At 36.0% G+C, this 26323-nt stretch overlaps 2 protein-coding genes across 2 annotated transcripts; both read left to right on the top strand.

Annotated features, from left to right (window-relative positions):
- The first annotated feature begins 2011 nt into the window (after nt 1-2011).
- On the top strand, nt 2012-19379 carry LOC130216396 (uncharacterized). The gene is made up of 9 exons (XM_056448290.1): nt 2012-2330; nt 2671-2976; nt 3085-3390; nt 13972-14022; nt 14613-14942; nt 16022-16318; nt 16410-16529; nt 16617-16684; nt 18241-19379. The coding sequence occupies exons 1-9, from the start codon at nt 2027-2029 to the stop codon at nt 18289-18291; spliced, it is 1833 nt and encodes a 610-aa protein (XP_056304265.1). The 5' UTR covers nt 2012-2026; the 3' UTR covers nt 18292-19379.
- Nucleotides 19380-20596: 1217 nt separating this feature from the next.
- LOC130216417 (uncharacterized) lies at nt 20597-25364 on the top strand. The gene is given in 7 exon segments (XM_056448316.1): nt 20597-20784; nt 20907-20988; nt 20990-21201; nt 21416-21700; nt 21783-21896; nt 25116-25186; nt 25271-25364. Coding segments are annotated over 7 exon segments (873 nt in total). The 5' UTR covers nt 20597-20738; the 3' UTR covers nt 25334-25364.
- The last annotated feature ends 959 nt before the right edge of the window (nt 25365-26323 follow it).

Genomic DNA, 26323 nt, shown 5'->3' on the forward strand with positions numbered 1-26323 from the left:
GTTTGTCCAGTTAGCTCGTCGCGTGCGTCGGCGGACTTGAGACGAAGAGAAGAGCTGATCATGACGAGGATGACCGGGTTCGAGTCCGGGAAAGAGCGGTTCCAGAAATCTGGTGAGACAAAAACAGAATCCAAAAAAATAAAGTGAACAAGTTCATAAGAGGGTGAAAATGTGGTAAAAAAAAATCAGACGAGGTCTTTTCTTTTTCTGGACGGCTTTTGTAAATGGGTTTAGGGAAGTAAGCGGGCGGGCGGGTCAATCGGTAAAACTGGTTGGGTTTAGGGAAGGAGGAGGGTGGGTCTGTCGATTGACCGGTCACCCAGTCAATCATTCAGTCAGACAGACAGATGGTCGTTCGACAGCGGCCTCTGGTGTGTTTACAGCGGCCTCTCGCGGATTCGCAAAAACTGCAAAAAATACATACTTCCAGGGATGTATTTTGCGGTCCCCAAAAACGTTCTCGGGACTACGTTTTCAGAATGAGCCTGGGTTGTTTTATGGAAGTTGTCATAAGCATGCATAACACCTCACTCATGTCCTGATTATAAAGGTGTCTTGAACTTTAGACACTCTTATGAAACGTATTACTCAACTATTCTTTTAATACCAGTTAAGGATCTAAGATAGCAAGACCAAGACAGGATGAAGTTTTAAGTACTCACAAATATGTAGATTTTCTGAAAGCAATTACACTCAAAAAAGTACTTTTGAAGCTTGTTCAAACTGCTTATTTAAAATGAAACGAAACAATACTTAAGTTCAATTCACTTAAAGCTACTTTAGGTGATTTGTGTTGGGACAGCATGAAGGAATTGTGTAATAAAACGCTGTTTTTACTGACTCTAAGATTCTGTCTAGACTAGTTGTGAGACTCAATCACTGTGAAAAGAGCATCCTGGTCAATTAAGTCTCTACTCGTAGATAACTGAATACATTTATATATTCAACATTTCTTATTTAATAGCTGACAGATGAGAACATGCTTGTGCTACCATGCGACCTACAACCAAGAGTTGAAAATGACTGACAGGCCATATACAGGGGCATGTGGTTTGTGAGTAAGAAATGCATGAAAGCTACTGAGAAAAATGCAGACGCAGTTGATGAGGACTCCTTTGGAAAAGCAAGGCAACTAAGGATGTTAAAATATTTTATAGTAATGTTTTAAGAAAGTTAAAAGGGTGAGGAAATGTCTGTGTCAGGAAATGTCCCCCCGTTTTTCAAATAAACAGCATCTATTGTCAGGTTGTTGTTGTGGTTTCGGACACAGTTCTTCATACACTTTGCCACACTGGCAGCTCAGTTAAGAGTTCTCAGAAAGATCTGCTATTTTTAGCTCAGTTTCATTTCATCAGGTGTGAACTCGTCATCCCGCTTTATGTACTTTACAGGTTCAAGACTTGATTAGCCATATCATTTCACATTTTAGTTTGAAGGTTTGAGTAAGCGGTGTACATGGTTGGATTACCTTTGTTTTGTTTTTGTTGTTGACAGACAATTGTGCACGCATTTTGAAAAGATGGCTTCAAACGTTGCTTTTTTTTGCCTGTGTATGTTCATCACAAAATGTAAGTGGGTTTAATTTTATTTCATTTCAATGTAATAGAGTTATTATGGGAAGGATTTGAAATGACTGACATTTGAAAACAAAATTAATACATTTAAATCAAGTTGAATGAAATTGTGGAAATATATTTCTGTAAATACATGGAAAGTTCAATTTTAAAACTTTTTTAAAAAGAGTTTAGCGCACTGTGAATTACTGAATGATAGTTTTAGTAAGACAGTATTTTGATGGATTATTATCAAATATAGTGGTTTGATTACATTTTTTGCTTTAAAAAGGGATCTCAAACCATCCAATAGCATGATTTGTTTGTAAAGTGTACATTACATTAATAAATTAACAAAATTACACAGACATACTAATGTCAGTTTATCTTTAAACTCTGAATGAAATCTGAGATTGTGAATATGTGATTAATTTTAGTTTCTTTCAGGTTTTTCTCAAACAAAAGAAACAGAGATGATATCAGTGACCAAAGGAGATTCAGTCACACTAAACACTGGTGTTACTGAAATCCAGAGTGATGATTATATAATGTGGTCATTTAAGTTTAAAAATAAAGAGATTCGTATAGCAAAAATCTATAAACAGAGAAACTATATTTATGATGATGAGAATGAGAGATTCAGACACAGACTACAGTTAGATGAGCAGACTGGATCTCTGACCATCACAAACATCAACAAACTACACTCCGGACTTTATAAAGTACAGATTATTGATAGTGATATCAGACACAAGGCTTTTAGTATTGATGTTTATGGTGAGTAAACTGAAATCTTGGACCTCTCAATGAGAATTTTTTACTTATCCATATCCATAAAGTATGAGGTTATTTACACACATTTTCAGGAGTCGATTGTTCTAGAATTTTTGGCTATTTTTGTTAGGTATCCTGACTGTTCCTGCCATTATAAGAGACTTTCATAATTAAATAATTCACATTTCCAAAATTACACCTTTCCACAAGAGGGACAAAAAGTGTTTCATCTTTCAGAAATGTATGATTAGACTCCAGAAATGGCATTTTAGGCTATTATTTTATATTATTTTATAATAATAATAATGACGATGATAATAATAATAATAATAATATTTTTAAGGTGTGAAGTCATTATCGGTGACAGAGGGATATTCTGTCACTTTAAACACTGATGTTACTGAAATACAGAGATTTGATCAGATTCTGTGGATGTTTGGACCTCAAGAGACTCGTATCGCTGAGATCTACAGGCAGAACATTGACATGTTTGACAGCAATGAGATATTTGGAGACAGACTAAAGATGGACAGACAAACTGGATCTCTGACCATCACAAACATCACAACTGAACTCTCTGGACTTTACAAACTAACCATCATCAGCAAGAGACTAAATTCCCACCAAACGTTCACTGTTACTCTCTATGGTGGGTAAAATAAAGTCATTTAAGATAATTACACTGTAAAAAGTAAATAATGTTAATAGTAATGTTTACCATGTGGCTAATAATGTTTATTTTATTACAACTTTTAAGGTCCTTTGCCCATTCCTGTAATCAGCAGTTACTCTACAACATGTAATACACGGTCATCATTATCTCCATCAGTGTCCAGATGTTCAGTGTTGTGTTCAGTGGTGAATGTGAGTGCTGTGAGTCTCTCCTGGTACAAAGGAAACAGTTTATTGTCCAGCATCAGTGTGTCTGATCTCAGCATCAGTCTCTCTCTACCTCTGGAGGTGGAATATCAGGATAAAAACACCTACAGCTGTGTGGTCAACAACACCATCACAAACCGCACCACACATCTGGACATCAGTCAGACCTGCTCACCATGTTCAGGTATGATAATTGTGGATTTTCGCGGTCTTTACTAACCTAAAAGAGTTCAAGTGATTTAATATTTAACCTTTTCTTTCTCCCTCAGACTCAGACTGTTGTGGTTTTACTGAAGCTGTGATCCGTTTGTTTTTTTCCGTTGTACTGTGCGTGGTCACTGTTGCTGTGGTGGTTTATGACATCAAATCTGAACGAGTGTATAAAAAAACACCAGGTGGCGCTGTTTTCCAATCTAACACTTTTAAATCAGGGTTAAAAGAGTCAAGGAAGTTTTACTAATGTGTTTATGTAGTAGAATAAAATGTGAAATTGTGTTGAGCCCATGTTAAACAACCTAACTTTGGTCATATCAACTTACCTACCTGCTTACCTACCTATTTACTAGGGGTGGGACGATACAGGTAACTCACGATTCAAATTTTGTGGCGATGTGCCCACGATATTGATAATATCACGATTCGCGATATCTACGATATTCAATATATTGGAAGAAATTTTATCAACGATATATCATGATACATGTGACTGAAAAAGAAAAAAAAATACCCATAATAAGGAAATCTAATGCATTTATTAATGCCAACATTTCCACAATGTGCAAAGAAATATGCATTTGCATAATAACTCACTGCCTGCAGGTCTTAAATGTAAACGCTGTAAAGCTAGACAGATGTACTGCTTTTAACATTGATGTTGGTTAAATTAAATGCTTAAACATGCATTTTAGTAAGGTAACAGAAAAGTGTTCGTTGACATTTTATATTGTTATTATTAATCTTCCAGGGTATTAAACATTCAAATATACACTTTTCTTTGTGAATTTCACGTGGGAAAAATGTTAACTTTTACTCATGCCAGTTTAAAAAAATGCAATTAATGCTTTATATGACCTTGCAGTGGTGATAGAGTATTTAATCTAGTATACACACCGGGACGCTTTTAGCTTGTGTTTATCATCAGCGTTTTGAAACGTTTTTCCGGATTCAAACCCAATCGATTTTTCACTGGCGTTGAGCAGAAGAGTGTGCAAAATCACTGCTTGATGTTAGATGGCACATAGGGGAGAGCGGGGCACAAAGTAACACTTTTTGGTTTTGGTCAAATAATGAACAAAGTAATGGGGTTAGACTACCCATATTTTTTTTACCAACAACACACAAGCCTCTCCTACAAATGAGCACTGGAATTATGATCGCCGGACCTGTGGTTTCAGTGCAGTATTGCCAAAAGTGCCAGGAGTATAAATGTTACCATTTACCCACCTGCGGGGCAAGTTCTAACAGCCAGAGGGTTAGTTGTAACACATGCTTATAAAGACAGATTACACACAATTCATTTAAATTCAGTGTACTTTAAATAGTAGCTATATTTCCTCAGTAGTTGGCTCTTTTTTCTTTTTATTCTACATAGCCCAGTGTGTTTATTTTATTTATTTGTTTTATTGTTTATTAAATTATCCATTTATCCATTATTATACAAATGCATTTATTTGTATTATTAGCAATAACATATTTTTTCTATTAAAACAATATTTTCTATTAAAAAACATTTTTATTTAAAAAGTTTCCAACATTACACTCAAAATTCAACAAATATTTTGTTAGTTTTGTTGGTGTCCAACAGTATGTGGCTTAATGGTAATACCCTGTTGCAACTAACCCCACTGTGTCATGTTTTCCTCAAAACTGGCTAGCAGTCACTGTGTGTTTTATACATCTTTCAAAATGGTTTAATCTTTTCGCCTAGAAGACGGTGATCGCAACAATATAAGATTTCACACACATACTTTCACAGATTTTTTTTAAATAAAAAAAAATATACAGTATAATAAAAAAAATAAATGCTGTAAAAATGGTTTCTCATCCAAATTTCATCCAAATTGGCTGGTAGGACTCATATATACACCAGAAAAGTGTTAAATTCAACACCTGTGGTGTAAAATGTACATTTGCTGTGTGTGTGTGCCTTGACAGTAAATACCAATAAATAACAATAAATTAAATTCTTTAAAAATTAAGGTGTGCATTTGATTATTGGTTGAATTTTTGAATATAGCTGCTGTAGTGGCAGAAATGCTGGGTTTTTACTATAGAAACACCATGAATTTAACACCATAAACCAAGAGTTTAGAAACACAACTGTTTGAACTTAACGGTGCTGTATGTAAGTTTTTGACTCGTCTAAAGCATAAAATACCATAATATGCGTACAGATATTTAAAAAAATATCCCAAGTGAAGATTCTTGTTTATCTGAAAAACAATGCTGAAGTCAGATATTCTGCGTTTAAAATGTTTTTTTTTTCGTGGAGGAACGCTGTCTTTATGCAATTGTAACCTGCCCACTGCCAGCTTAGCCAATTATATTTCAGCACCCTGGGTTGCCGTGTTGGAAAACAGCGCATTTCATTCATTCATTCATTCAGAAAGCCTCTGAAAGCATGCATTCGTGAGCGAAATGCGACCGCAGGTGGACAAGTCGAAATGAGACAGATTCAGTTCCACATGAGGTTATTAATTAGCAAATGATATAAATATTACGAACGTAAACATTAGGCGAGCAGGTTACATTGTAACCTTGTGTCCTAACAACACGCTTTGTGACGAGATATGCAGTGATGAGCAATTTGGCTGTTTCCACCAAACTAAACAAGACAGAAATGTAAATACAGCCATTCAAAAGCACAGAATATGCACTCACTCACGGAATGGTAAAGTTTATAATCTATTTAATACCCATCAACCCTCTTTAACATTATTAAATGTACATGCTGAATCACTCATATGTTTTTAGCTCTAAAGTTCAATTTCAAATGGTTTATTTTACTTTCAAGAGCTGAGGTGAACTATCTGCTGCTGCTTTCAGTAGTATGGTAATAAATGTCATGTAAAATGGCATTCAAACTCTCATTGTTAGCATTTAGCACTGAATAAAGCACATGAGGTGTACCTGAGGTGATCATTGTCAGTTTTCTGTTGTTCACCTGTGAGAAACAGAAGCTGTTTTAATCTATCAATTTGAGGTGTTGGTCAGAACAAAATACATCTTTTAATATGGAAAATAATCCCTCTATCGAGTGTCGTTGCTTTTATTTAGAACACTGTTTAAATCACTCGCTCCTGTACTTAATCTGGCAACCCGCACTTGCGTTTGTTTTGCTCCAGGAGTGCAATACCTAGTTCAACCACTGGGTGTCAAACTTACATACTGCACCTTTAAATATGGTCTTTCGTGTTATGTTAATAGAGATCTGCATTGGTTATTTGGGTTAAATAGTGGTGAACTCAAATACTATTTACTTTAAGCCTAGTCGAATTTAACTTGCCGATGGACAAAGTTCATTTTTTTTAAATAACTCAATGGAAACTATTTCATACACATTTTTTACACATCTCTGAAGCTCTGTGATTCTTTGAATTCACATGAAGTGATTTTTATGCAGCATTAAAAACCAGGTAAAAAGATACTATAGTAATTTACAGTGTTTTTGAAACATAATAAAGTTTATTATACTGTGTATATTAGTATGGGGCACACAGTGGCTCAGGGGTTGGCACTCGCTTCACAACAAGAAGGTCACTGGTTAGAGCCCCGGCTGGGCCAGTTGGTATTTCTGTGTGGAGTTTGCATGTTCTCCCCATGTTCACATGGGTTTCCTCCGGGTGATCTGGTTTCCCCCACAGTCCAAAGACATGTGCTATAGGTGAATTAAATACCTAAATTGATCGTAGTGTATGAATGCGAGTGTGAATGAGTGTGTATGTATGTTTCCCAGTACTGGGTTGCAGCTGGAAGGGCATCCGCTGTGTAAAACATATGCTTGATAAGTTGGCGGTTCATTCCGTTGTGGTGACCCCTGATGAATAAAGGGACTAAGCCGAAGGAAAATGAATGAATGAATATTATAGTATTTACTACTCCTTGTTAATGAGTGCTAGAACAATGATCCATGAAGTAATAAACCATAATACTAAAACTGCAGTTTTAATTTTTACTAGAGTAATTGGTGATGTATTACTCAACGGTTGTAGAAAAATACAGTATTGGGTCATTTGTTCATATTACTAAACATAGTCTACTATACTATATAGTGTACTATACTAAAGTATGGTTCAAAAACACTTTTCTACTATATATTACTAGCATTTTTTACATGGAGAACATTTACTCTCATGCACTTTAAGAGTACATGTCTCAACTGAACAAAAAAATTTGCATAAAAAATTGCATATTTCCATTGAGATAGGGATTATTTTGCTTTTGAAACGTTACATTTGCATAAATGTTATATTTGCATAAACTACTTCATAACAGCCCAAAGGTAATGTTCCAGCATTGTTTTCTTTAAGCTTAAGTTTTTTTTAACAACCCAGGTAGCAACGTATTCTGGCCCAGATTTGGCATAAAGCTGGCAAAGCAGGCATTCATCCGGCACTGGCATGCAGCACACTGAACAAAATGGTTCATTGCAAATTGTGGCAAACAATTGATATGGCCTGAATTTAAACAAACAATTAAGTTGAACATTACTACAATTAATTTGTATAAATTTAGTCCATATAAACAACCACTTACCTTTCCAAAAAATTGTATATCCAATGAATAATTTTATACAGTGCATGTGGGCCAAACATGGCACTATTTTTAAAAGTTTACGAAACCCTCGAGTACTTTTTTTGAGATTTGAACAGATTTGTGTGTGTTGAGCATCAGTTAAGACAATGTTAGCACCTTTTAGCTGTAATTGAGGGGAAAACTAGATAGTTTTGAGCTTTTGTCGGCTAATTTTAGCTTCGGGCTTAAAATGATTTTGTAGGCGGGATCAAAATCGGCGACGTAGCGCAAAACTGCAAGTGCAAAGATGATGGTTTCTCGTTATTATTCATCCACTCCTGCTCTTTGCTTGCGGAGCTCCACGCCCATTATCATGCATCTTTTGAAAAAATTCTGAGGTAGACTTGAACAGAAAGTGGGGGGTGTCATGACCCTTTAAGGCAGCACACAAGATATGGGCCAGATGTCAAATGTAGTATTTGGTCGAGATGTTAAAAATGGATATGTGGGCCACGTAAGTTTGGCCAAGCTTGACCCACATTTAAAAGACATTTAAATAATTTGAGTAAAGCAATATTTTAATACACAAATTCATTTCCATCTTCTAATGCCTTAATTTTGATCCAAGAAACAGTCAAGATTTAATTATTTGAATTATTAATAATGTTGTTGCAAAATATCTACATTAAATATATTTTCATAACCAAATTATTATTTTACAAATTATATCATTATTAACCAAATATCAAAGTCAGTTTTTAATAAGATCATGGGCTATTAATGAATATCTTATGCAGACATCAAAGTCCCACAAGAACATGAACACTACTTTCAGGTGAAACCCTCAATAACATCTTAATTACACAGAACTCTTTGTTCTTTTGTACTTTGTTCTTTTAGTCATGTGATTTAGTATAGAGCAGATGTTCTGGGAAATTCCCCTTCTCACACACCAACACCTTATTAAATCACAGACCACAAACAGGTGGGCAACTGGGTGACCGACAGGTGAAGCGATATCAAAATACAAAGTTATTTCATCAGGCAGCGATCTTTCAAACCCCTCTTGGGCAGCTTAGGTAATGACATCACAGCCTTCTTAGATCTAAAAGTGATGGCTAATTACTTAGATAGCGGGAGTATTCTGCCATACGACACTTTGGGATTTCTTTATTTCGTTCATGAAATGGACATTTTTTTTTTAAATATTTTGTTACTCATTTATCTCATAGATGCAAAGTATCCATTCAAAATAATTTCTACATTATTCCTTTATTCTATCCTTTAAACTTTGACCACAAAATAAATCAAAATGATGATGGAATTACTTCTGATGTAAAAATAAATAAATAAATAAATATTGCTTAATCTGGACAACTCAATGATTTGTTTTTATTTTTGACCCTTCAGATTACATATTTTCAAAAAGTTGAAACAGTATTTCAGCAAAATATTATCTTAAACTATCCTAACCTAACGAAGTATACATCAATGGAAATCGGCTTTATTATTTGTGTAATTAAATAAACCTCCAGGGTCACATATATCATCGGCATACATTATAGTTCTATAATCTTTGCATCTTGTTTTTTATGAGAAGGACACATTTCTAAGAAGAGATCATAATTTATCATGAACTGTTTTCACAGGATGTGGTTTTTGAGACAGAAGAAGCGCAGAGGCACATAAGGGTGACATGACAATGTGACATCACAAATGTAATTCGAAATATAAATATGAACTGAATTAATATAGTACACTATCACAATAAAATACTTTCATTTATGTGCATTTTCAGTTTACGTCTTCGTGACATCTGGCCAAAGTGAAATGGTTTGGATTGAGCATGATAAGGCCAATGTGCAAAGCCTACAGTATGTGTGGTTGGCTTTGTGGGTTTGTGAATTTAGCTTCTTTCCGTTAAGCTTAACTACTTGCGTATGTTTATATAATAAATACATCAGTTTTAATGTCAGCAGCTCAATCTGTTTTGCAGATGCTAACCTTGTTTATGTAGATTTAACTTGAATGATTTGATGTCAAACACCATAGGTCCAAATAATAACCCAGCATTGGGTCAAATATTGGATAAAAAAATTGGTTAATATTGGTTTTAACCCAAGTGTTGCGTTTGTCCATATTTTGACCAAGAATTGGGATAAAACAACCCATTTTTTACATTAGAAATAAAAAGAGAAGTAAAAACTCTAGCGAAAAGGTATTTTGATAAATTTGGATGTACAACCAGTAGTCCTTGCTATACGCACGTATACTCAGTATGCCTACTTTTTTCCATGAGCTGTTTGGGTATTACCACTTCTGAGGATCATACTCTCGGTATACTCACTTGTTTTGATGATTAGACTTCCCTAATTTTTGTCTATTGAGTATTTGAGTTTTTCGAAGATCACAACAAATCAACTGAATGAAGTCTCGCTGAAACGTTCAAGTAAAATTATGAAACAGCCTGGGCGTCGCTTTTTTAACCCTCCTATATTTCCATTCAGCCCCCCTAACACCTTTGCGATTACCTGTACACTACTAAATGATCGCCTCAGTCCCCTTTAAATTTGATATAAAAACTGCGGCAGAGTCCCGCTCCTGAACTCATTTTTCATCTATTTTTCTAAGGCGCTTTTGGAATGTAGTTTGTGTCAAAGCAGCTTAATATAGAAGTTCTAGTAAATTGAAACTGTGTCTGTCCAGTTTTCAGAGTTGAAGTCCGGTTTAGTTCAGTTCAGTGTGGTTTAATTTTTACAGCTGAAAGTCCAAACACTGAAGAGCAAATCCATTGATGCGCAGCTCTACAAGTCACAAACCATACAAGCCAGTGGCGACAGCAGCGAGGAACAAACTTCACCAATTGCTGAAAGTGAAGGGGGGGAAAGCTAGAGAGAAACCAGGTTCAGTTGGGCATGATCATTTCTCCTCAGGCCAAATTTCTTATTCAGATAAATGGACAAAAGCAGAGCAGAAATGAGACACTCATTGATATCTCAGCTCTAAGGCATTCCATGTGACCAGAAGTGAAGAAAGTGAGAGGACTATGCCGCTTCAATGACATGGAAGAAAGCTTTATGGAGTCCTTGCAACAGTTCGTTGCCTGTATTAGGTGTCATCACTGGACCATGACAGTAAAAAAAAGAAATGTTGGGAATTGGCAGCCGAGGCACTTCTGCAACCTGGTGAGAGTACTGGAATTAACATTTAAACTAACAAAACCACTCATTATGTTCTCATCTAGTCATTTTAAATGAGTGTATCTTTAAACTGGCTGTCTACAGGTTGTTAAAAGCCGTTGAAGGGCAACTGATCCTGGGGCCCCAAAAGCTCCTCTTAAGTTTTCATTTAGAAAACACACACATATACAATTTCATGCAAAAGTTTGGGCACCCCTAATAATTTTCAGAATTGCAAGCCATAGCCTGCTGGCCCTTCAAATCAGCAATTTCATTTGGATATATTTTATACCCTAGGGAAAAAGCAACATTTCAGTTCTGACATAACCTTTATTTAAACAACAGATGCAATGCAATTTAAGTTATAACAAAAACATGTGAAAAAAATGTTGTACAGCCACCTTTTGCTGAAATAAAAGCACGTAGATGCTTTTTATAGCCAAGGATAAGTCTCTAAATACTACTGAAGGCATTTTGGACCGTTCTTCATTGTACAATTTTCGATGATGTTGAATTCTGAGGACTGGGATGGCCATTCTAGATCATTGTATGGTGTCTGAGAATGAATTCCTTGGTAGATCTGGAACTGTGCTTTGGGTCATTGTCCTGCTGAAACATCCAACTTTGCCTATGATCCCTGAACATTATTCTTAAGAATCTGCTGTCACAAAAACATGACATTATCTAGCTTTCTCTAGAAACCAAATAGGATTTCACTGTGATCTTCTCTTCTAAAGAAAGAGCACATAATTATGCAGCAACAGAAGGGTGTCCACACCTCTGCATAAAACTGTATGGGAGAAACTGCCATCTATGTTAAACACTTGATAGACTGTGTTGTCTAGTCTCATCTGGACCAAAAGGCTGCCTGAGAATATATCAAATGGACGTTAAGCCGACGAGATGCAACGTGTCGATCACACCAAACCAATTAGCCGGACCAAAGCCGACCGACAGATTGACGAAGCCCAACACCTGACCGTCGGCTTGTTGTTTCCAGGACATTAGAACAGTGTCCTTTTGTAGAAACGCCTATCCAGACTAATTAACAGTTAGCCCTTTAAAATCTTTCAGCACAAACATCACAGACTACATTATGCAGTGAAATAATATTACATAGCCACGAAATGCTTTTACATTTTCATCAAATCACAGGAAACATAACCAGTGGTGGAAAGAGTACTGAAAAATCGTACTCAAGTAAAAGTACCATTACTTGCCTAAAAATGTAGTGCAAGTAGAGTAAAAGTATCTGTTGTAAATAATACTCGAAGTACGAGTAAAAAGTAGCCCTTTTAAGAAGTCGTGAGTATTACGCTGTAGAAAGCTGATGCATTTACATGTAATTTGTGGATGTGTGTAAACGTAACATTCTGTAGTGCATTTAGTAATTGCCCAGCAGGCACACAACGTCATAAGACGCTAATATTAGGTTAGATTTAGGTTGTGATGTCAGGTGGGCAAAACTCAATGTCTAGCCAGAGTCTAAGGACAATCTTTTTTTGATGTCCAATAACGAGGTCAAATGACTTTGATGTTTGGTTGATTTTAGGTTGAGTTAGACCAAAATCCAACGTCAAGCCAACATCTTAAACCAACATCATTTTGACGTCAAATACTGACATTTATTAGTCAGGTATGGCAACCAAAATCCAACATCTGACAGACGTCATGTGGTAACATCCACACAACGTCAAGCTGTAACATCATCGTTGATATATGGTTCATTTTAGGTTGGACATTGGACATTGACGTCAGCCTGACACTGGGTTCTGACATCAACTCGATTTTCATTTTCAAACAAAATGCAACGTCCCCACGACATTGGGGAACAACATCAACCCAATAGTATCTGGATGCAGCCTTTATGATGCAAGCTGAGATTGCATCACTTAGCGATGCAATGTCAGACACAATGCACTCAATGGAGTGAGTGACGTCACTGTGACGGTAGGGTTAGGGGTGGGGTTAGGTTGCACTGCACATGGTCTGCATTCAGACCCCTTTTCCATCAACCTGACATCTTATCGACGTCTTGTGCCTGTTGGGTCATCCTCTCATCAGTGACATGCATCTAAACAGTCTCTGGGTCAGTGTGTGTAAAGATTTTGCACATCTTCTTGTACACTTACAAATGCAGAAAACTGTTTGGAAGCGTTCAAAGTCACCCATGTCTTGAGGTAGTTCATTATGATGTGATTTACCTTCTATTTGCGATATGATTGGAAATCACAGGACTAATTTTTCTAATCCCCTTAAACAGGAAAAAATAAAGTAGTGACTGTAGGTTGAAGGAAAGTAGTGGAGTAAAAGTACCGATTCTGCACTAAAAATCTACTCAGGGGAAAGTAAAAGTACACATTTATAAAACTACTTAGTAGATTACATTTTCTGAGACAGAATACTCATTTACAGTAATTTGAGTATTTGTAATTTGTTACTTTACATCACTGCACATAACTAAATTTAATAAAGATCTGAATTAGTTTACTGTCATAAAATGACTTAACATGAACAATAAATATAGGCTAAATAAGGAAATGTGAGGCTGTTCCTGGGCCTCTTTAACCAATCCCTCTCTAACCCCCCTTCACAGACTTTAAACCACTGAAATCTGTTTTCTCCGCCCAAGTTGTACACACAAGCTTCCTGCCTGACATGGTTTGCAATGCAATAATGCTGGGCTTTTTTTTATTTCAAATTTAAGTTTTCTGAGATGTTAAAAAGGAGGATTTACACATGTGTCTGTTTTTACCTGTGGCTTTTAAAAGGTAAGTTCTGTTTGTGTGTTTGTCTTCACTTCTCGTCATGCTTTAACTAGTAGCCTTTAAACTGTATAACATCTTTTGCAGGTTTTAAGCTGACACACACAGTGAAGAATTTAAACTCATCTGCAGCAGAAGGTATGTTTTGAGATCTGTTTATATATCATTATTTGCCCCACAGCATACAGTACAGACAAAAGAATAGGTTAAATCTTAAAGCATTGAAATTTGCAGCATGTGGAAGTTATGTATAACTTTGCTAAAGCATGATTTATTCACATGTACTGTATGCAAGCATTCGGCAAATGCATTTACTTTACTGCAGTTATTTTAAAAGTACAGCACCAGCGATTTGCATTTTAACTAAATGCTTTACTTGTGAATAACATTCAGTTTAAATAATGCTCATTTTTATTAGAGCTTGTTTAAACATTTGTGCACATCATGCACGGTATGTCTAAAGGTTCCTTGCTCACTTTCTTTTTACAAACAGTTATGTGCAGGGGCGCCGCTGGTGGTGGCGGGAGGGGGGGGGGGGGTCGTGGCGGGGGGGTTTTAAGGAAGATTGTAAGGGCCCATACATTTAGGGGAGACCCAAAGACATTATCACATTACCAATTTCCCAGCTACACCACCCCCCCCCCCCCCCCCGCTCTTCAATAACAGCTTGTTATAGCGGCCCTTGGCCCTGTGATTTGTTTTGCTTACTGTTTTTATTATTCTTTCAGTTTTTCATGCAGATGAACCAGAGACCATTTCAGTGATGGAGGGAGAATCTGTAACACTAAACACTGGTGTTACTAAAATACAGAGCAATGATCAAATTCTGTGGATGTTTAGGCATAAAAATACAGAGACTCGTATAGCTCAAATCTTAAAACCGATGACCTCTGTATATGACAGCGATATTAATGAGAGATTTAGGGACCGACTACAGTTAGATGAGCAGACTGGATCTCTGACCATCACAAATATCAACAAACTACACTCTGGACTTTATAAACTAATGATCATCAGCGGAGGGGTCAAAAACAGATATTTCAACATTGCTGTTTATGGTGAGTAAATTAAAAATCAATTGTTTATGGTTGTTTATGTGGGCAACTGAAGTAGATATTATGCATAATGAGACATTTTAGCATCTTCAGAGATTGGTGGAGTAAATAAAAATTATGTACACTGTAAAAAGCAATTAGTTAATTTACTTTTAAAACCAGTTTTTTTTATTATTATTAAATAAATGAAGAGTTCAGTGGGTTTTTCCACTTTACAAAAACTCAACTAACTGCTTTAAAAGCAAAGGGTTTACTCAACTTTAAGTCAACTAATCATTTTTTACAGTGTACAGACCAACTTCGATCATATTTAACTTTTTAATCATTTAATCATTTAATCATTATTTTTACTTTATCTTTACTGCAACTCTATTTCGGTCATGTTTGTCAAGTAAAGTGGCCATCAGACAATCTAGAGGGTACATCACATCTGCAAATAAACTGGACTACAAATCCAATCATGCCCTGCAGTCACACACCAGTTTCAGTTCATCTTCTGATTACACACACACACGTGCAGTTCATCAACACTGATTACATGGACTATAAACGCACCACTCACACACACATCCTAGTTGAGTCTTATTACTGTGGTGTGCATTATGAATGCCTCTGCCTTGGCATTTTATGGCCCATGCTTGTTTATATTGTTTATTGTTGTTTTGCTGCTTGCCTTGACCCATTCGCCTGTTACACACACTGTAACAAAAAACTAATTTTACAGACAATATCTCTAAATTTGTTACAGTAATTTTTTTTTTATTTATTTCAAATTATATTCAAAGCTCAGTAAAATGACAAACAATCTCTCTAAACTAACAGTTTGGCTCTCATTTTAGATTTTCATTTTTGTTTTTATACAAGGAAATTACAGTATTATTTATACAGTATTTTACTGTTATTTTAAAATATATTCAAAACTCTGTAAAAATACAAACAATATCTGTAAATTAACAGCTTAACTGTTATTTTATGTATTCTATAATCAATGACAAATTACAGCAATTTGTCTATTTTATACAATACAATTGCCACATTTACACAGTGTTTTTTCTTGTTGATCAGTTTTCTTTCTCTTTTAGCCCCTCTAACTGTTCCTGTCATCAGCGATTCTCCTCAAAACCCTTCAGTATCAGAAAGATCCTCAAGCCAGAATTGCTCACTGTTGTGTTCAGTGTTGAACGTGAGTGCTGTGAGTCTCTCCTGGTACAAAGGAAACAGTTTATTGTCCAGCATCAGTGTGTCCAATCTCAGCATCAGTCTCTCTCTACCTCTGGAGATTGAGTGTCTGGATGATTCGTACAGCTGCGTTGTGGCTTACTCATTCACAAACCAGACTACTCATCTCAACATTACTCAGCTCTGCGGGACATGTCCAGGTCTGTAAACAATTACGAGTCTGTCTGCTGCTATTTTGTCCCGTTTAAAGTCTGGCGTGATTCATTGTTGTTTGTGTCTAATGCATTTCAGCAACCGGACAACTTTTTATTCTGAAAGCTCTAATAATTGCTGGTGTAGTCCTGTTGCTGTTACTGCTTGGGGTCACAGGAGCTGTGAAGTTCTGGCACCGGAAGGACAACAAACCAGCAGGTCAGTTATCTTTCATTACACCAGAGAGCCATCAAATTAATTGACCCATTTCTCTTTTTTATTATTGTGATTTTCTGAATTAAACAGTTGAAACTACAGAAGAAGAGGTCATTTATACTGATGCAACATTTACTACACACAGAGCTCCAGATACTGTAAGATATCACCGTTTTTACTTTCGTCTTTGATCTAAATCTCTTAGTTGACAGAAAACTTGTTGAGCTGGTATTGTTTTCATGTCTGTTTGGGGCTTTTTATGCTGGATGGTGCAGAATTGAACCCTCATTTCTAAATGAAACTTTCAGCATGCTGATGCTTGCTTGTTTTGTGTGTATGAGTAATTAAATCCCTTCCTAAAACCAAAACAAAAGGTGGATTATTTGTGCGTCAGCATGCTTTAAAATTTTAGGTCAGCCTTATTATCTGCTGTCGTTTTCAACTTCAGTGGTTCTGTGGATTCTGGTCATGCACTAACATGAATATGAAACTATAGTGTAGGCCAGTGTTTCTCAATTATATTCCTGGAAGACCACCAGCTCTGCACATTCTCCATGGCTTTTTCTCAATTCCAAGAATGCAGAAAAGGACTTGCATTCTAGTGAAGATCGGTCTTGCCAGGTCATCTTGGAAGAACAAACCACGAGAACACAGAAGATATCAGCTGCATTCTTTTTGATGGTCACATGACCTTCACGTATTTTTAATGGAAAATTATTAAACATTACAGCATTCATACAACGATTTATTGGGGGGGGGGGGGGTTAGTTTTCAATATATTTAACATGCACAAAAATCTTGTGCAATACAAATAAAACAGATTTGAATATGAATTTTAGCAAATAAACACCCTTAATGTGTTTATGCCTTTATTAAGATTTTCATGGTAATGTTTACTTTCACAGTCTCAAATAAGTTATATCTCTGACCTTAAAAAATAACTCTATATAAAATGCTGCACTTTCCACCTCCTTTATTCAGTCGCAATGACTTCTGGGATTTCTAAAGTGAGTTTGGTGCCCAAGTCTGCATCAACCCTTCCTCGATTCCAAGAACACATGCAGAAACTTGCACACGTCCTCCATTCTTACGGTCTTGAAACTGAACTTTGGCAGTTGATGATCCTTAACCAAACACACCCGATTCAGATCATCAGCTCATGCAGAGACTGAAAAACCTGTAATGGTTGTGACCGACAAAGACATCCAAAACACGCACTGCTGGTGGTTGAGATGTGGTTGGGAACCAGTGGTCCAGACCAGTGTTTCCTAACCCTGTTCCTGAAGGCACACCAACAGTCCACATTTTCAACCTCTCCCTAATCAAACACACCTGAATCATCTTATCATAACATCAGAAGAGACTCCAACACCTGAAGTTAATGGGTCAGATAACGGTGACATCGAAAAAAATGTACTGTTGGTGTGCCTCCAGGAACAGGGTTGGGAAACACTGGTCTAGACTACATTTTGGATTCTATTGATAGTAAATGAGCCTTATTTTTTATGTAAGAGTAATTCAAAAGCTTAACAAAAAAAAACTTTGTTAAAAAAATATGAATAAAGATATTCATAAATAATATGTTAATTAACAGATTTTGTTTATGGTATAGCTGATGTTACTTTTGTATATTTGCTCTTTCATGTGTGTTAAATGCGTATGTTATAATCAGTGGTTTTATATATTTTCCTATTGCATGTCTTTTTTATTTCAGGAAACTAAAGGACTGGATCAGACCGAGTATTCAGAAGTGTTTTTGAGATGATGAGCAAATCTGGTCATGGAGAGAACGCCCTGTTGTTTTCAGGATGAGAATTGATGAGGGTATAGCAATGCAAAACTGCAGTGACTGTTAGTATGGTTTCAGTATTCATGCTATACACACCCTTAAAGTCCACATCAACCAGATGCTGCGAGGTTTTTTTTTAATATTGTGAATCAGTCCTGAGAGAAATGAAATATTAAATGAGACCGTGGACGTGGCTTGTTTTTTTCTACTGAGCGCTGAATGGATGTAGTAAAGCATTCCATTCAGAAAGATCCACAACAACACGAAGCAGAAGCACCAATACAAACACATCATCAGCAATACATTGCAATAAATGTTCACAACTTTGTAAACCAAGATCAATATCCAAACACTGCGAAATCAATGTGTTCATGCAGTGCCATAGTGTGTATAGAGAATAACGTCTTCACTAAAACACACCTTGATTTAAATAGACCGATATTACAAACAATAATGGAATCAATATTATGTTCTGCTGCTATTTCAAATATGGCAATGAAAACGCTTTCCGTTTGTCTTGTTGTTGACAGTATAACCTCCCTGATGCAAGTGCTTCTTACTTCTAGACCAGAAATGTTTTTATGCCACCATTTTTGGCGCTTTAGAGCCGGTGCTTTAGGTATCGAATAACAAAGAACTGTTTTGGAACTTGGCCCTGAATCAGCACTCAAATTTCCCTTTGTTTTCATTTACAGGAATGAAAAATAATCTTGATTTCGGAGAAATAACTCTTTAAGAACATCTTTGTGGAAGACAAAATGGTTCTTTTAGGCACCAATGGATTTTATTATTTATTAAGAAAGAGAAACCAGAGGTGTCTCACAGTTCAAAGGGCTTTCAGCAGGCTCCACATTTGCAAGGCATTAAGAAATAGTATTAAGATTTGATCATGTTTTTTTGAATAAGGTCTTTTCTGCTCACAAAGGCTGCATTTATTGAATAAAAAACAAATAAAAACAGTATAAAAACAGTAATATTGTGAAATATTTTAGTTTAAACCCCAGTGATGCAAATCAGAGGTTTTAACCACCTCACTGTTGAGGATCAATAAACATTTATGATTATTACCATTGTTGAAAATGCCTTTTTCTTCTTTGGGGAACATTATTTATTACAATTAAATCATAACATACGTGTAGTTGTCGTTGATATGTTTGCAGCCCCCTCTGCTGACTGTTAATGACATTTACAAAAGTAATAGGAAATGCATTCGCTGTGTTGATGATCTGTGCATTCTGAAAGTGTAAACATCAAGCTAATTAAGATCTCCTCCAAACTTTATTTCCACAAAGTTTTGCTTTGGTTTGTTCGCTCTCTTGTTGTTTTTAGTTGTGCACTTATTTGTTTGTGTTATATTCCAGACCTTCAATGCAGTGTTGTGTAAAATAAACATTTTGAAATATTTCCTTCTCTCTGCACTGACTATTGCTCGTCTCTGCACTTAACCCTTTTGAGCATGTTGTTGGGATTACTGCATTTTTTATGAGTGACAGAACGTGTCAGACAGTATTTTTGATTATGTGATTATATTGTCATTGTGTGGTTAAGGATTGGGTGTAATTTTATTTTATGAAAGTGTGTCATTAAAACTAATATCTGGCCAACTGGCAGCACTAATGTGGAAAACCTGGATAATTTTGGGACATTTACATGCAAATCCATGAAAAACCACATTTGTTTTCAGTGTGTGTGTGCATGCGTGTGTGCATATGTGGGTTATGAGGACACAAATATGGATATGAACTATGTATTACAACGTTGAGGTGGTTTATGAGGACAGACATTTAAAAAAATCATACTTAACAAGGTTAACTTCACATTTAATTTTTGCCACAGGTTTTTTTGTGAGGGTTGGGTTTAGGGGTAGGGTAAGGCCATGTAAAAGCAATTTTAAACAGTATAAAAATACATTATGGGCAACACAGTCCAAAGATATACGGTACAGGTGAACTGGGTAAGCTTAATTGTCCGTAGTGTATGAGTGTGAATTAGTGTGTATGGATGTTTCACAGAGAGGAGTTGCGGCTGGAAGGGCATCCGCTGCATTAAACATATGCTGGATAAGTTGGCGATTCATTCCGCCTTGGTGACCCAAGATTAATAAAGGGACTAAGCCGAAAAGAAAAGGAATGAATGAAAATACATTATGCCTATAAAGAGTCCTCATAAATAACAAAAGCCAGCTTGTGTGTGTGTTTTAAATATGTGACGTCTCATGCACTAGTTCCATCTGTGGTAAGATCTGTGGCCTGTTTTTTAGAGCAGTCGTGGCCATCTATTTTGTCTGAATGTTATTAGTTTTTCATTTGCCGTCTGCAAGTGTACATGTTTGTGCTCATCAACAAATCTAAATTGGAAGGATTGGGGTATTAGATTATTTCTTTACGGATTACATTACAGCACCACAAGGAGACTTCTTGAAGATGTTAAACGCTGCTTTCCTCGCTCTACTTGTGTATTTTATCATTTGTAAGTGTGCCTGATTTAATTGACCTACTTTCCTGATGCTTTGTGCTTTTGCAGCTAAAACTAGAACTGTCATTTTAAACTACACTGCATCGTTTATAATTTCTTATATATTAATGTTTCAGGTATGTTTGGGGATGCAAATGAAATTAAATCAGTGTTAGTGACTGAGGGAGATTCTGTCCCACTATACACTGATGTTACTGAAACATTCGAATAGCTGAAATCATGAAAGGGAACAAATAGGTTTTAACATAAATTTTGTTCTTAATGATGGGATTTTCAAACACAAACTACAACTGGACAAACACACTGGATCTCTGACCATCAGAAACATCAGCACTGAACATGCTGGACTTTATAAACTGATAGTGATCAGTGGAAAAACTGTATTGACAAGATTTAACGTCACCGTTTATTGTGAGTAAATTATATTACATTTTACTATATTATTCCTAGTCTGAACGTGTATACTGAATGCTGAATAACAATCGCTTCAATACAGAATGTAAATGGTAATTCAACTGTGAACATTCACATTTATTTTATTTATTTTGATTGTCTCTGCCAGAATGCATCTGCGTCTTGTTCTAGATGTATTTATAATAATAACTTTATTTGTTCATCTTTTCAGCTACTCTACCCATTCCATTTATCAGCTGCTTATGTCCATCTTCATCAGTTCAGAGTTGTTCAGTGTTGTGTTCACTGGCTAATGTGAGTGCTGTGAGTCTCTCCTGGTACAAAGGAAACAGTGTATTGTCCAGCATCAGTGTGTCTGATCTCAGCATCAGTCTCTCTCTACCTCTGGAGGTGGAATATCAGGATAAAAACATCTATAGCTGTGTGGTCAACAACACCATCACAAACCACACCACACATCTGGACACTGAACGATTGTGTCAATTACGTAAAACAAGTATGAACATTGATATTAGTGATGTTTTGTTGTTTTTACAAAAAGAAAAGTCTAAGTTTATCTCTCCATGTTCAATATACAGAGTTGAGCCAGAGTATATGCTTTCCTCTGATTGTAATAGCCAGCATGTGGCTGTTAGTGTTTACATCTGTTGTTTGCTGTTGCAGCAGGAAGTGTCATCAAGCACAAGAAAAGGGTGAGTTTAACATTTAAAATTATTAAATAATATACCATATGATCTATTTGTTGTTGATGTTTTACTTATTATTCAACAACTTTTTAAATATTTTTGACCATAACGGAGCCAAAAAGAGATAAATTAAAAAATAAATCCATGAATAAATACTAATAATGAAAATGACAATAATAGTTGTGTATATGTGTGGGCAAAAAATTAATACCCAATATTTATCAAAATTTGCCTAATCCTCTTTAATTTGGTTATTTGCTAAATATGGACCCTGTTCACATTTCCAGGTTTCTCCATGGACGTAGTCATAGTAAAGTAAACTTAGAGCGCAGTGAATGGGAGAATACAACAAATAATTTTTTGACAATCCTATTTGCTGAAATAAAAGAAAAACTCCACGATGGTGTTATCAAGACAGTCAGAACAAGGAAAAAATTGTGTGAGACTAATAACAGCAGCCAGAACAATGTCAAATGTACTGTCCTGCCCATAGACTCTGCAATTGAAACACCTCGCACAAGCAGAAATGAGTTTTTTTGTGATGCAAAGATGAAATAATACACACATGAATACATGTAAATGTTCATGTTTTTTGATAATCAAAATATTAAAAACTTTCAAGGATTTAAGACGCTAATGACCTTTAAACACCTCAGGACAGTCTTGTAAAAAAGGTCCATTGATCTTGTTAAAAAACACACTGTAAAAAAAAAAATCTGTAATTTAAAAAATTTTTTCCGGCTTCCGGGGGTGCGGAACAGAATTTTACTGTCAAATAACTGACGTTAAATTACAGGTAAATTTCTGTAATTTAACAGCCGTTATTCTACTGTAAATGTCTGTAATTTAACGGCCGTTATTCTACTGTAAATTTCTGTATTTTAACAGCCGTTATTCTACTGTAAATGTCTGTAATTTAACGGCCGTTATTCTACAGTAAATGTCTGTAATTTAACGGTCGTTATTCTACTGTAAATGTCTGTAATTTAACAGTCGTTTTTCTGTAATTTAACGGCCGCTACTCTACTGTAAATTTCTGTAATTTAACCGCCGTTATTTTACGGTAAATTTCTGTAATTTAACGGCCAGTATTCTACTGGAAATTTTTGTAATTTAACGGCCGGTATTCTACTGGAAATTTTTGTAATTTAACGGCCGGTATTCTACTGGAAATTTTTGTCATTTAACAGCCATTATTTTATGGTAAATTTCTGTAATTAATAGCCGTTATTCTACTGTAAATTTCTGTAATTTAATGGCCGTTATTCTACTGTAAATTTCTATAATTTAAGCGCCGTTATTTTACGATAATTTTCTGTAATTTAAGCGCCGTTATTGTTCTGTAAATTTCTGTAATTTAACAGCCGCTATTTTACGGTAAATGTCTGCAATTTAACGGCTGTTATTCTACTGTAAATTTCTGTAATTTAACCGCCGTTATTCTACTGTTTTTTCTGTAATTTAACCGTCGTTATTCTACTGTGAATTTCTGTAATTTAACGGCCGTTATTTTCGTTAAATGTCTGTAATTTAAAAGTTGTTATACTACTGTATGTTGTTATACTAATTTCTATAATTTAGCGGCGGTTATTTTACGGTAAATGTCTGTAATTTAACGGCTGTTATTCTACTGTAAATTTCTGTAATTTAACTGCAGTTATTCTACTGTAAATTTCTGTAATTTAACCGCCGTTATTCTACTATAAATTTCCGTCATTTAACCACCGTTATTCTACTGTAAATTTCCGACATTTAACCACCGTTATTCTACTGTAAATTTTCGTCATTTAACTGCCGTTTTTCTACTGTAAATTTCCGTCATTTAACTGCCGTTTTTCTACTGTAAATTTCCGTCATTTAACTGCCACTTTTCTACTGTAAATTTCCATCATTTAACCGCCGTTATTCTACTGTAAATTTCCGTCATTTACTGCCGTTATTCTACTGTAAATTTCTCTAATTTAAGCGCCGTTGTTTTATGGGTTTTTTCAGCTAATGGAAAAAACTCGTAAAATGATGGATTTTTATTGTGTATGAAAGGTGGTCAAGTTTAATAGAATTTGTCTTTTTTAGAGAGAATCAGATTTTCTCTAGCTCCAAATGCTTCATTACATCCCTCATTAAGCCTGGTTTATACTTTTGCGTCAAGCGATCGGCGGGACCCACAGCGCATGCAACGCGCGTAGCTGTGCAATCATACTGCGTGCTGTTTCAGTTGCTCTGCAATAACACTTCCAAAACGCTAGCTGGCAGTGAGGTGTTTATATTACTCTGTGTCGAGTTTCTTTATCTGGCGTTTTGTTTTTTCTGAACGCTTCCTTAAATGTACAAGTGGTTCAAACTCGCTCATTTTGAGGCAGGAACCGGTGGACGTGCAACAACTTTAACCATGAGGTAAACACAAAAAAAGTTTTCATCCTGAGCTCCTTTACGGCACTCCACACTTGTAAACAATCGCTCCATCGGGCTCGCGCGGCTCTCAGTCCAGCCCAGACTTGTCAGTGCTACCAAGCTGACCAATCACAGAGCTTGCGCTACGCGTCATTGCGACGTGTAGTTATATTTTTTGAGAGGTGTGCATAGCGACGGTCACAGCGGGGGCTATAGCCTGGTTTATACTTCTGCGTCAAGTGATCGGCGTGACCCACGGCGCAAGCCTTGCACGTAGCCGTGCATTTATACTTCTGCGCGCTGTTTCTGTTGCTCTGCAATACACTTCCGAAACTCTAGCTGGCAGTAGGTGTCTATGTTTCTCTGTGTCGAGTTCCTTCGCTGGTGTTTTGTTTTTTCTGAATGCTTCCTTAATGTACAAGGGGCTCAAATTCGCTGATTTTGAGGCAGGAACCGGCGGACGCCGGCTATACACGTATATAAATGTTATACACGTATGTTAGTAAATACATTAACTACTATTACTTAATGCAGTGTTTCTCAACCACGTTCCTGGAGGACCACCAGCTTTGCATATTTTCTATGTCTCCTTATCCAAACACACCTAATTCAGATCATCAGCTCATTAGCAGAGACTGAAAGACATGTAATGGTGGTGACACATTAAGGAGACATCCAAAACATGCAGTGTTGGTGGTCCTCCAGGAACGCGGTTGAGAAACACTGACCTAATGAACACTCATTGTAAAATGTGACCATTAACATAACGTATATTCCACCAGATGGCAGATAAGTGATTATACACCCAAAATCTCTTTGTTTTGCTCTCTGTAGATGTAAAACAGCAAATCATGTCAGAAAACACTCAAGTCATCTTCAGTCTTCAGATGACAGATCTGCCACAGGTCAGTAAACACTTGATTTAATCATGGGTGACTTCTTGTATACCTGAACGTCATTTTGTAATTGTGTGTGTTTTTCCTTTATAGATAGCCTTGCTGGATGTGGACAGATCAGTGACAGCTGTCAACTATCAGAAAACAAAACAGTGAAACTCAATATATAACCGAGCGCCGCTTTTGTTTTTATAATCCAATATTAATTTACAGTAAATATTTGAAAAGAAAAATATCAAAATTAATATTATTTAATGTAAAACTACATTTTAACTACTCAAATATTCAAAATATTTTTCAATATTTCTTTAGATTTTGATCAAATATAGCAGAATACTGTTCCACCATTGGCATATGTGTTTCTCAGATCTGAAATCTCATATAAAGGCTCTATTGAGTCAGCTTCAATGTTCTTAAGGACTTGTTTATTGCAGATCTGGTTTGTGAAATGGCTCAAGAATAAAGCCTCCCCCTCACTTTTTATCTTGGTTTATTATATGTGCTGCCCTCGACCAGATGGTGATGTTTGATGTGTGTACATGTGCTTTCATCTAGTATAAAGCACCTCCAGGTGTGCACATATCACTTTTCTTCTGGGGAGGAGGACAAGGGTGAAGACAGACAAAGCTCAGATAGCACGTCTTGTCTGAAAAACATCTGCTGTATACAAAGATCTATAAAGACGTTTTGTCAGTTTATTGGCTAATTCGTACGAGTTCTGAAGTAGGAAAATGTAAACTTTTTAAAAGGAGGTGTGGCACCCAACTCCCCCCCTAAACCTAACCCTCATTGAAGAAGAGCAAATTGTACTAAACTATACGAATGATAGTGTACATTTTCATACGAATTAGCCACTAAATCAAAAAGTTACGAATTATTGTGAGATAGCGTTCGAATAATACATATGTTAGTGTATGCTCCATTCAGGATTTTTTTTTTGTTTGTTTGTTCGTTTGTTTCTGTCAGCTTTACATTTAATTAAATAATTAATAAACAATTACAGCTCAGAACAATGGGTCTCATACGCTAGTAACTCTGTACACATTTTGTATTTACAAGCATATTTAAACTTATTATGAAAACGTTCGGCCTACTTCACAACACATGGGTACACACGAGATTGTCTTTAAACTTTCTTCTATTTGG

This window comes from Danio aesculapii, chromosome 22, assembly GCF_903798145.1.
Source record: "Danio aesculapii chromosome 22, fDanAes4.1, whole genome shotgun sequence".
In the NCBI taxonomy this organism is placed as follows: Eukaryota; Metazoa; Chordata; class Actinopteri; order Cypriniformes; family Danionidae; genus Danio; species Danio aesculapii.

Coding starts and splice junctions, on each gene's coding strand:
- LOC130216396 (XM_056448290.1), top strand. CDS start 2,027: ATGATATCAGTGACCAAAGGAGATTCAGTCACACTAAACACTGGTGTT. Junction 14,943..16,021: donor TTTCAACATTGCTGTTTATG/GTGAGTAAATTA, acceptor TTTCTCTTTTAG/CCCCTCTAACTGTTCCTGTC. Junction 16,530..16,616: donor GAAGGACAACAAACCAGCAG/GTCAGTTATCTT, acceptor TGAATTAAACAG/TTGAAACTACAGAAGAAGAG.